The sequence below is a fragment of the Trichosurus vulpecula genome, chromosome 7 (assembly GCF_011100635.1).
Source record: "Trichosurus vulpecula isolate mTriVul1 chromosome 7, mTriVul1.pri, whole genome shotgun sequence".
In the NCBI taxonomy this organism is placed as follows: domain Eukaryota; kingdom Metazoa; phylum Chordata; class Mammalia; order Diprotodontia; family Phalangeridae; genus Trichosurus; species Trichosurus vulpecula.
Genome location: NC_050579.1, coordinates 159,822,355 through 159,834,641, shown reverse-complemented (window position 1 = coordinate 159,834,641; position 12,287 = coordinate 159,822,355). Strand labels below are relative to the sequence as shown.

Below are 12,287 nucleotides of genomic sequence, written 5' to 3'. Positions count from 1 at the left end.
TCCCTCACCTCATCTTGGCATAGAAGTGACCTGGACTTCCTTAAAGGCTTTATCAGTGGAATATAAACTCTAACAGGTTCTACCAAGCTGGAAAGACATCAAATTTAGATGCAATGATATACTGTATGTCTGTTTGTTGAAGATTAGTTTATATAAATTTAAAGTCTCTTCACCATTTTGGCCAAGAGTATGATTACTTTTTTGAGGGGGCAGGGAGCAAAATTACTCTGAAGAATCATTTACTAGGAGGCAGAAGTATTGTGCTCATCTTTGGTGAGGGGATTCCAACATTGACAAAGTCACAGATCTTTCCAGTATTGAAATGACCTTTATAATAATGCATAGGTCTGATCATCTTATTCCCCATTGCTCAAAAACCTCTGATGATTCCACATTTTCTCCCAAATAAAACCCACACCCCTTAGCTTATCATTCAGTCTTCTACAGTCTGGATCCGATTCACCTTTCCAGCCTCATCTTACAATAGTCTCCCTCATGTACTTACTCTAATGTCCAGCCGACTGTGTTTTCCTGTTAAATGACTTCTAATATATGTCTTAAATGTAACATCAGTAGTCAATAGGTCAATATCAGTGGTCAATCAGCCCAATGTTTTTTGACTCATTCACACATACACACATATATACCCACACACCTGATTATTTGTAAGTTTATTGCTTAAGAGAGACTATTAGGAGTCTAATTACGGGCACAAAATTTAAGTATTACTTCTACCTCATAGACTTTATCTCTTGATTTTTTTTTTGTAAGAAACCAATGTTTATTTTCCATCAGCATTTTCCCAACATTATTAGAGCATCTGGGGCAAAACTTACCATAACTCTGTGGTCATTCCTACCCACTCAGTGGCCTGAGCAGTAGGAGCTGCAGACCACCACTCCAATCTTTAGTGGGGAACTGCTGAATGGGCACAGATGGCACCTTCACTCCCTCAGACCAATCTGCCACTTCTGGTTGAGTAGCAGTGAATTCTGGGGCGGGTGCGGTCCATTCACCCTGAAACTCTTCCTTTGTCACTGCCTTCTCAACTGCAGTCTGCTCTTCTTTTTCAATCTCCTCTGGATCCCTGCAGAAGTAAAGATCAGGCATAACCTCCCATGGGTGTTCACAAGAGATGGTACCACACATACATAAGACTTCACGAACTAGCATCCACCACATCAGACCCACTGAGTGAGCCCTCTTGTTATTACATGGAATGGCAATATCCACATAGCGAAGTGGAGAGTCTGTGTTGCACAGTGCAAATGGTTGGGAGGTTAATGTATGATGCTTCAGTCAGAGACTGGTGATTTGCCTGAGGATCAGTGACCACCAAGAGGTAAGGCTCCCTGAAAGCTGCCTGGATCTGGTGAGTGAAGGTGCCCAGTGTGAAACGTCCAGCAATAGGTGTGGCACCAGTGGCAGCAGCAAATTTCAGAACAGCTCACTGGCTGGTGTTCCTGGATGAGATGACACTAACATTGGCTGGGTTTTCAATGGCAACAATGGCACAAGCTGCCAGCAGAAGCTTTTCCTAAGTTCTCTTCAAGTTAATGATGTAGATGCCATCACTGTTTCTTTTGTAGATATACTGTTCCACCTGGAAGTCCAAATTGGTGCTACCCAAATGGGTTCCTGCAGCAGGGAATTTCAGGACATCCTCCTCCTTCATCTGCAAGACATCCAGGGCTCTGGACATTGTGAAAGTTTCCCTTTAAAGTTACAACAGAAACCGAGAACAACACCATATGGAACCCTCTTCAGGGCACCTTGGAAAAGCATCTCTTAATTATTGACAGCTCATCTATTAGACTCACTAAAAATTGGTGCATGTGGTTAACTGAAAAAGTAATTAATTAAACAATTACTTGATGTCTTTGTGTAATTCACTGTAAGGTACAGTGGGAAGGGGTACAATGAATCAGTACAATCCCTAGGGTCTTTGGAGCCCAAGGGTATCTCTGGGAGTTTAATACTTCATACATTTGTGTGGTCTCAATAAACCAACACTTTTATATTAGTTACATAAGGTTAAAAGAAATATAAATGAAAGACATTGGATGGGCAAGAACATGGAAAGTAGAATAGTCCTAGACCCACATTGCTTTTATGATAGGGGAAAGGGATTTATGAGTTGATTGCATGTATAAGAGCTTCAGATTTTTTAAGGGTCATTTGGAAGTTTGTCTTTGGTTTTTCCTCAGCAGCTGCTTCCTCGAATGACTTCTTAGTTTCACTAGCTGTGTGAGAAGGACAGAGTTAGGAGATAGAGATGAGAGCAGATAACAACCCAGAGCCATCAGTTTGATTTGCTGTACCCTAGATTCAGTGATTCAAAGAAACATAAAACACAGTCCCTTCTCTGAAGGAGTACGTGATCTGGGAGCACAGATGACAGCTGAAAGGGTACTTAAAGGCTACTGAGTAAAACCATATCTTTTACTTATGAGGAAACTAAGGTACAAACGATTGAATGGCTTGATCAGAGTCACATGGCTGTCAAGTGTCTAAGGAGGGATTTGAACTCATCTTCCTGAATGCAAATTCAGTGTCCTATCTTCTACTCAAGGATTCTTAACCTGGGACCAGTGAATTAAAAAAAGAATTTTAATAAATGTTTCAACAGAATTTGCTTCCTTTGCAATCATATGTATTTTGTTTTAAGCATTTAAGCACATTTTTCTAAGAAAGGTTTCATGGACTTCACCAGGTTGGCAGTGGGACTCAGGACATCAAAAAAGGTTAAGAATCTCTGGTCTAGAGGACATGTCATTGTTTTCTGGGGCATATGATTTAACTCATATTATAAACCTATGCAATGAAACAATACTAGAGGACAATATGGTGTTTTTAAGCTGATCTATTGATATTTTTTTTCAGATAGGCAGATAGAAAGTCTTGACTTCCACTGTACTTTTTTTTTAGATTCACTAACAAGATTCTTCAGTTCTTGATGCTTGAATTTATCCTTGACAATGAGAAGTCTTTGAATGCATTTCACTTGGAGCTGAGAGTCAGCGCCAGAAGCACTGAATCCTGGTTTCTAACATGATGTCTTCCCCTCTCTTCTCTCTTTCCTATTTTTCTCTCTTTTCCTGTAAAGGAACAGGTAAGGTAGATAACGATGATGAATATTATTATTATTTAATGTTGACTCATTTCAAAGAAAGCATTATTTAAAGGAAGGTGATCTATATCCAAACATAACTTTGGTCTATGTTTCACCTTTTTTTTGGTTGTTTATTATTCATAAGTTATGAAACTGTATCTGAAGATTTGGGATATGTAACTTGTTATATGATATGCACTGAAAAACAGTGAATCAATTGTAATGGTTCTGGCACCAAAGGAAATAGAGAGGCCTTAAAAATATTTCCAGTAGAGAAAAAGCTACATTTGGGGGACAGTTTACAATACCTGTTTCAACTGTTTGGAATATTGAAAAGTACTTTAAAGTTGTTTGCTACTTCTCCAAGTCAGTGGCACCCACAAAAATTCACTCCCCCACCTCAATTCCCACATATACATACAGGACCACGAACAACAGCACAAAACATGAAACTTCAACCCACATATCACTTGTCAGATGTATTGGATGTAATTCAGATTTTAAAAACGATTTATCTTTTTGTTCCCTCTGCTTTCTAATGGAATGTCTTTTGTTGCTGTATACCTTCAGCAAACTATTAACATCTTCTTTACCCCCATATGATTGTACCAAGGGTTGTTTGTGCAGAAATTCATATTTCATTCATTAGGAAGCTATGGAGTGAGATCCCATGGCTAGGAAGTTGAGCCTTCAATGAAAAAGGAGGTAATACTTTTGTGCTGGTCTAGTGACCCCAACCCAGCAATTACACAGAAAGTTTGGAGAGCTCAGCCATTATAAAGAGCTCTAGTAAAATTCCTTATTGAATCTGGATTTTCTAACTCACTGTGTGCTATCATCCTCCTGAGAACTTGGGGTAGGAAATCTTCCCCTCTCCCTTTGTGTTTTTCTTCTCTGCTGAACAGATTAAGCTCCTGATAGCTCTCCAACTTTTCAGCAGGGCAAATGTTTACTACTGACCCCTTTCAGTGGGTATTACGCATCGTTCCAGAGTTTCTCTCTTTTTACGATTTGATTTTTGAGGGGATTGGGGGCAGCTTGGAGAGACCTGCCAGGCTCAGAGAGGTTTTCTTCTCCCTTTGGACTCTCCTACTATTCCATCCAGAGCTTGGGAGGAATAGAAGAAAAAGGGAGTGAGAAGAGATTGGAGGGCTCAATTTTCCCAGGTTACACTTCTATATGCCAGTGATTTTTAAGCTCCGGAAACACACACACACATACATACATACATACATACATGTATGCATATATATGATGCAAATGAGACATTGTAAAGTGCAGAATGAACTTAGCTTTGACAGGCTAAGCAGAAATTTTTTATTGAGAGCCTACTCATAACCCACACAAAACACATTTTATCTTTCAAGTATCAAAAAAAAGTGTAATTTAAAGCTCCACCAGTCATAATGAAAGATGCTTCACAATTACAATTTTGACTAATGGAACAATGGACACCCCCATATTGTATTGTATCAGGTAATTATGAACTACCACAGAATGTGAAAGTTCGGGTCCCAGGAACAATCTATGGATCCTTTCAGTCAGTGTGCATCGTAATTTAGCACCTTCAGTCTTTCTTAACTCCCATGGAACCATTTATTCCTCGTAAGAGGAGCGGTTGGGGGAGAGAGAAGCGAAGAGAGAGAGTGAGAGGGAGAGGGAGAGGGAAAGGGAGAGGGAGGAGAGAGAAAGAGAGAGAGAGAGAGAGAGAGAGAGAGAGAGAGAGAGAGAGAGAGAGAGAGAGAGAGAGAGAGAGAGAGAGAGAGAGATTCTTGGAGGGAGAAAAGTTTATAAATCCAGGAAAGAAGCGGCCAGAAGTAAGGGCGGGGCAGGGTAGAATGGGGCGGGGTGGGGCTCTAGAGGGTGTGGCTGTGAGCGCTGGCCATTCTGGAGTTCTGAGAGAGCCGGCTTCTGCGGGCCATCCTGGGGTGCTCTGGACATCATCCGGTGGCTTCCACATTGAGAAGGCACAAGTGCAAACTAGTTGGCACGGAACCTGGGAAACCCGGGAGACACTCAGGGGGTGGAGTGAGTGAGTGGGACCACAAGGAGTAGTGGGATTAACTTTTTGTATGGGATTGAAGGGATGGGAGCTGTTGCCCTTTAAAATAAAAGGAAAAGGGGCGGGGGCTAGGAAGAAGAGATGCTCCACTTCCTAATGGGGTCGACAGAAAGACTGAGACCCAGAAAAGCAAGCTTTCTTTGGAGCCAAGCGGAAAACCTAGTGCTAGGAGGCGGGGAGAGAAGGCGTCTCCAGCGGGATAAGGGAAGAAAAGGGATCAAGGACTTCTGCGAGGGGCGTCATCAAGCCCCGGATCTGTCTCTACGATGAGGGCTCCCGCTGAGGATCACAAAAACGCAGCCACAGGCCGCCGCCCGCGGGCACTGATTGCCCTCCCAGGACCGCAAGCCATTCGAACCCCAGGACCATCAGCTCTGGCGACTTGCTAGTTCAGCCTTCTCGGCAGAGCTGCCAGAGCTCTGGTGTAATTAGCAAACTGAGATCTCTCTCTCCACTAGCCCATTTCCCTACCTCTCTCTCCTCGCCCCCTCCCCAGTCACCCCCGCCTAATTTCCAACAGCAACCTCTAGGACTGACGCCTCCAGTGAGATCTTGGGGGATTCTAATCCCCACCCTAATAAATATAAAATAGATTGTTTAGTTACACACATTGCAAGGGCGCAGCGATGGGGGAGAAAGGCACTGAGGATGGTGGGGAAGCCAGAGGATGGGGGGCAGAAAGGAAACAAGGAGGAAGAGGAGGAGGAGGCGGCAGGAGCGAGGTGAGCCGCCTCCTGCCAGTCCCTGCAGAGGATGAATAGCCAAGTCTAAGAAGCCCCCGCAGCCCGAGCCAGAGCCGAGCGGAGCAGCATCCGCGTCTTCAGTGACGGCGGAAGCCCCGCCCGCTCCCTGAGCCGGGGGGCTGTCCTAGAGCCCCCACCTTTTTTTTCTCCTTCCGAATTCCCCCCCTCCCAACCCCATTCCCTTCCCCTACTCCCCCTCTCTCTCTCCCTACCCCGCCCCCCGTTCACTGAAGGCACTGGGCTCTCTGGCTGGCGCGCTCTTCTGCCAGGCACACACTAGACACACACGCACACACACACACACACACACACACACACACACACACACACTCACGCGCGCGCACGGGCGCGCGCGTACACACGCATAGAACCCACATCCACGCACACAGAGCAGCCAGCTCTCGCTCTCTCAGTCTCCCTCTCCGGCCTCTGTCCCTCTTCTCCCATGCAGACAGACAGAGAGACGGAACATGGCTGACGACTCCACAGGGCATCGAGGATGCAGCCCGGTGGTGGCGGCTGCAGCGGCGGCAGCAGCAGCAACAGTGGCGGCAGGGGCGGCAGCAGCAGCAGCAGTAACAGCGGCGGCGGCGGCAGCAGCAGCAGCAGCGGCAACAGCAGCAGCGGCGGCAGCAGCAGCAGCAGCAACAGCAGCAGCAGCAGCACAGGCGGCGGCGGCTCCGGCGGCTGCATCATCGGCATCCCTCAGACTACCAGAGCTCCCTTTCCCTCTGACAGTCACTGACGTCTATTGCCGCTAGAAGAGTTCCCGCTCCCCTAGCTCCTGATCCCCCTTCCCTACCTCCAGCACCTCTGCCTCTCCCTCCTCCTCCTCTTCCCCCTCCTCCTCCTCTTCCTTCACCGCCACCGGCAGCACCGGCGGCCGCCGCGGCCGAGGCACCCAGGCAGGCGGCGGCGGCGGGAGCAGCCATTTCATCACCCCAGAAACCAGACACAAAAACATGGCAGAAATGGAGAAAGAAGGGAGACCTCCCGAAAATAAAAGAAGCAGGAAACCGGCTCACCCTGTGAAAAGGGAGATCAATGAGGAAATGAAGGTATTTATAAACCCCCACTGGCTGGGTAAAGCTTGCTTTTTTTCTTTTACCGCTCCCCCCCTCCCCTTGCAGTTGCATGGATTTTTTTTTTAAGAGATCTCTTGTCAATTTCTGTAGGATGCACTGAATGTCTCAGCTCCGCCTCCCGGGTGGAAAATAGGGGCTAACTCCCAGCCTTCAATCCTGCAAATCGACTCTTTTGACTGACAGAGCGAGGGAGAGGGAGAGAGAGGAGAGAGGGGAAGAGAGAGAGAGAGAGAGAGAGAGAGAGAGAGAGAGAGAGAGAGAGAGAGAGAGAGAGAGAGAGAGAGAGAGAGAGAGAGGAAAGAGAAGAGCCCTCACACATAATACTTAGTCTAATAAAACCAAGGGAGTTACGGAGACATCCAGGAAAGGAGGAGGGGAATAAGGGACGGGTGGGGCATAAAGAAAGCTTGACTAATCGTTTGTGCAGTTCCTGCTGATAAAACCTTTCTCCCTGTGAACCCTCCAAAGTTAGGGAGCTGCCTTGATGGGGCAGGCACCTCTGGAAAAGCGCAGTCTTTCGCCTTCCTCTTTTGCTCCTTTCTTCTCCCACCCCCTTTTTAAAATAGCCAACTGCAACGGTATAATTAAATTGTCAAAGTGAAATGTTATGGACTGAACCGCACATAATTTTTGTGCTACACGGAGGGACTCCCCCCTTTCACTGCTCTTTCTCTCTCTCCCCCACCTCCCCTTTTCTTTCCCTCCTTTTCTACCCCACCTCCTTTTTTTGCTTCTCCCCCTTACATGCTTCACTTCACAGTTAATCAAACCCGAGTAAGTCCTGTTGAAAGAAAGCTGTCTGAAGGAGCTGTTTTTGACAGCAGTGTATTTATTGTTCGGAGGGGGGTAGCCCCGGTGTCCTATCTGATATAAAGACCTGCCAGTCCAGCTGTGTTCCAGAGGTTGTGCGGGAGGTTGGTATTCCAGATGTTCAGATTCTAGTGGTTGCACAAGAACACAGCTCAGGACATTTTTTTTTTTCCATGAGGTTGCAGCTTTTGGCTAGATGAGAGTTTTTTTCTGTGTTGACTTTACACGTCTGTTCTGGTGTTGCTTCCTCCTACCCCCCCCCCCCCGTCTGTTTCTTTTTTCTTTTGAGTCACAAACAGGTAATAGATATTAGAGAATTTACTTTCCAGTCTTTTGAATCTACTAAGACATTGCTTGTATAGAATACTTTAAATTGGCCCATTTGGTCACTTAAAAAAATCCTTTAATTCACCTTGTTAAACCAGATGTTTAAGTTTATATTTGAAAGACCCAACTCAAAGAAACTAGTATTCCATTATGGCAAGCTTAGAGTATTTTAATTTTTAATCTGAACCTCCCCTCCCCACATTTTATCACATTTTCCTTGCTGCTTAAACATAGTGAGCACCTGGTTGCTTATATGTGTATAGTAAATATTACCTACACATGTGCTTATTGTTTGCATGATGTCTTTCTCTCCTTTCTTTCCTGTCTGAAATGTCAATGCCCATCTGGATTTTGATGCTAGGATTTTCTTCATCTGTGGGTGAGGGACATAGTGTCTAGAAAGGTGAGAAATGGATGTGTAGATGGAATAATGATGTGGTTCGGGTGTAATAAGGAGGAATTACTTCGGAAATTGATGGCTTTTTATGGAAATCACCAAAGATTCTAAGAATGGACAGTTGTTTCTTTGAAAGATCATAAGTTGGTGCTTTTTGGTGGGGCTTTCAGGAGCCAGATACCCCATAGTAAATAAGATTGCCATTCTAATTCCCTCCCCATCTCCTCCTGCCCTAATTTCCAGATTTCTTTTTTCCATTTCATATTATATTGGGAACAGCAGAGTGAGAGGTGAAGAACTCTGCAGACATAGATCACACTATGCCCTGCCCCTTTAAAACATTTTTCAATGTGATCTATATAGATTGCAGCTTTTAAGTTTCATAGGTTCTAGAATTACAAATTAGCTAATTTTAATCAAAACATGTGAAATGTTATCCTGGCTGGATATAAAGGCTGACTGTGCTGGATCCTCTGGATTTGTTTTGTTTACTTTGGCTACAGGCACACTCAGCGGTTTGGGAGATAGCTGTTCTTCTACAGTATAACAGATGTTTGTCTGAACTAGTGAGGAAGAAACAAAAACAACATTGTGTGAAGGGGGAAAATTACACAATTTTTAACTAATGCTTAACGACTAAGCATTGGAATTAACCTTGGTGCACAGAGTTTAATTTTTTTTTAAACCGTTGCTAGCTGAAGCTACAAACCTCAAGATTTCAATCTGGAGTAGTAAGTCGATAGAAAGTCATCAGTTGTGATAATATGATTGCCTTCAAGATCTGTATTTTTCTCTTTGATCTGAATAATTTAAGTGAGCCCTAGGTGAAGTTTTTATGCCCTTTCTGTGTCACAATTATATCAGTTAGCCGTGAAATCGCATTTCTAATGGGATTGTTTAATACTTACCCCTCCAATATAACAGAGGGTAGAAGTGTTATTTGTCCTTTTTGATATAATACTGCTTTTAATAAAAACCCATGGGGAGGCTTTTTTTAGAGCCCCCATAAACCTAAAGAAAACTGGAGTAACATAACAAATTGGTTATACTGTATAAATATGTGCAACAAAATGTCACGGAGAACACAATGTGCCCTTGTGGAGTTTCATATCTGTAATGCTCAAGCTGCCTGACTGTGTTTCCCTTCATCTGAACTGCTTTCATCTGGACCAGTGTAAAATAAGCTCTGGTAAGTAATCACGGCAGAGCAGAAAGAAAGGAATGTATACAGCAGTAGACAGCCTAAGCTGTAAAAACTGTAACCCGAGCACCCACAGTGGATCAGATATCAAGGCTTTAAGGTAGGGGAAATGAAAGAGGGAAAGACGAGAGAGGGAATGGAAAAGTCAGCTTGGAAAGTGAAGGATCAGGAGGAGGGCCCCCTTAGGGAAATTTGGCTCAGGGATTAGGGAATTTTATCGTGGTGTACAGTGACCTACTCAGGTTTCAGCCCTCGCTGGATCGAGTTGCTTCCCTTTGCGGGCAGAAAGAAAAAGGACTGGTGTGTATGTGATTTTTCCCCCCTTCGGGTAATAAAAAGACTATTGGTACAAGTGTCTATTTTAAGTACAGCAAATGCAAGGCACTGTGAATGAGCAATGAAATTACCTCATCACAGAGACTTCCTTCAAGATCTTCTGTTTGATATAGTCATATATTTGCTCGAGGATGGCTAGAGAAGACAAATAGAGTCTGAGGTTTTCACATGACACCAGCAATGTCACTAACAGCCTGGTTTTAATGTGGCTGGAAACTAATGGTGGTCGCTGTTTCATTATATCAGATATTAAGTTACATTTTCCTTATCACTAGACTAATGTACATGACAGTTGTAACAAATTTAAATTTGATACAATACAATTTTGCGTGCAAAAAGCACATGACTGCAATTTCTTTCTACTGTACTTTGATGAAAATATATTCAAACAGAAATGTCTATTTCACTGTGACCTTTACAATGTTTCATTCTTTATCTTTGGTTTCTATTTTTCCTTCTTCCTTTCATCCTACTTCTTATATTTTTATGCTCATTATTATAAAAATGAATTTCAGGTTACTTTCTTATAGCCTATGATTGGTATACCTTGTTTAAATGTTTCCTAGAATAGAGGAAATTTTTTAAAAAGGATTACTCTGAGATTATACCTCATATTTACTTATGTTAGTAAGTTTGTCAAGTACTTTTGCATGCATTTTCTGATTTGAGTTTCATAATAACCCTGTGAAGTGAGGGGATATCTTCATTTAACAAATGAAGAAACTGAGACTCAGAGAAATGGCTCATGGTCACATAGCTAGTAAATGGAAAAGCAGGTATTCCAACTTACCCAGAATTTTCTGATTCTAAATCTGATTCTTTTCCACTGAAGCCACACTGTCTTTTGCTACACTATGCTTGGCTATTTCTTCTGGTTCCTAAATATTGGGATCCCATCAAACATTGCTTCTTATTAGCATGTCACAAATGATCTCACATGATGTAAAATTGGTATATTTATTTGTAGTATAGCTGACACATTTAAGCGCTGATTAGATGTTAGTAGCTCTGCATAGCATATATAGTGAAAACTACTTTCTTCAAAAATCTGTCAGTGTACCTGTACATATACTTATTATAAATATAATATATGCATATACATATATATGCATGTAGATGTGTATGTGCATGTATATACATAGGGTGCCTCCCAAAGCTTAGCAAAATGCACTAAGATTTTTGGGACACCTTGGGTGTATATGACAACTAAAGAATTCCATCAGCTGGTTGCATAGAATTCACCAAACACTTGACTGTGAACCATGACTGTTATACACTTATATGACTCAAACTATCTAACCGATGATTAGATTGATTGGGTCAGATTTTCATCCAGTGAAACTATTTGGGGGGGAAAAAAGCTAAAAATGATTAGATCAAACACCTTGCCCTGGAAACTCTCTTACTTGAAACTAAAGAATGCATTTGCAATATTTGGCTTCTTTATCAATTGCAAAACTACAGGTTAATCTGCGTCAAAATTTTAGAGGGCTGTCTCTTGTGCCCAAAGAATTTGCTGTCTATAAATATTCTCAGTAAGTAATTTGTATCTAAAATTGGGCTTCATTCCTGATGCCTCCAGCTTAAGACAGGTCCATCTGTTAGGGTTTAGTTGTAAACTCATCAGGAGGTTCTCCAGTTTGGGTTCTAACATTCCCAATTTGGTACTGAAAGAAGTAGCTGTGTCTAGATGTAAAAGGCTTGATATAGACACCATAGATTGTGTATAGAGTGCCCTTGGTTGGTTTGTGTCTTTTAATGGGGGGAAGGGAGATAGAGTGGGAGAAGTTAAAGTGGTTACAAGTTTAAAAGCCACTTACTAATAAAAATAAAATGAACCTATTAAAGGTGTGATCATGGAAACCATGTCCTGGTGTCAGACCCAGTTGGTCCGTGATGCCTGGGAAATGTAATGAATTTTGAGATGGCTTAGTCCAAAATTCCAACTGTGACGGACACCTTTTATCAGTCTTCCTCAAATGAACAGTAGCCGTGAGTGTGTAATCATGTGGTACATAGGAAAAGCCAAAGTGAAGTTATGTCCTAGGCCTCAAGACCTGGTTGTAGTACATTGCAGTAAAATCATGGATTGCCATTTATAAATCCCGATTACGCCATTGATAAACCGCAACCATACCACGTGAGACTCTCAGTTCAGTTCAATCTCATTCAACAAGCATTTTTCCAGTACCCACTCTTAGACATTATGCTTTT

At 42.9% G+C, this 12,287-nt stretch overlaps 1 protein-coding gene and 1 pseudogene across 1 annotated transcript in view; one reads left to right on the top strand and one right to left on the bottom strand.

Moving 5' to 3' along the window:
• Positions 1–832: 832 nt before the first annotated feature.
• Positions 833–1,702, bottom strand: LOC118857691 (annotated as a pseudogene).
• Positions 1,703–6,173: 4,471 nt separating this feature from the next.
• The window catches only part of LOC118858546 (sine oculis binding protein homolog), a 229,179-nt gene continuing 223,065 nt past the window's right edge, over positions 6,174–12,287 (top strand). The window contains exon 1 of the mRNA XM_036769111.1: positions 6,174–6,975. Within this exon, the coding sequence (XP_036625006.1) occupies positions 6,880–6,975 (96 nt within the window). The 5' untranslated portion in view covers positions 6,174–6,879. The remainder of the gene's footprint in view (positions 6,976–12,287) is intronic.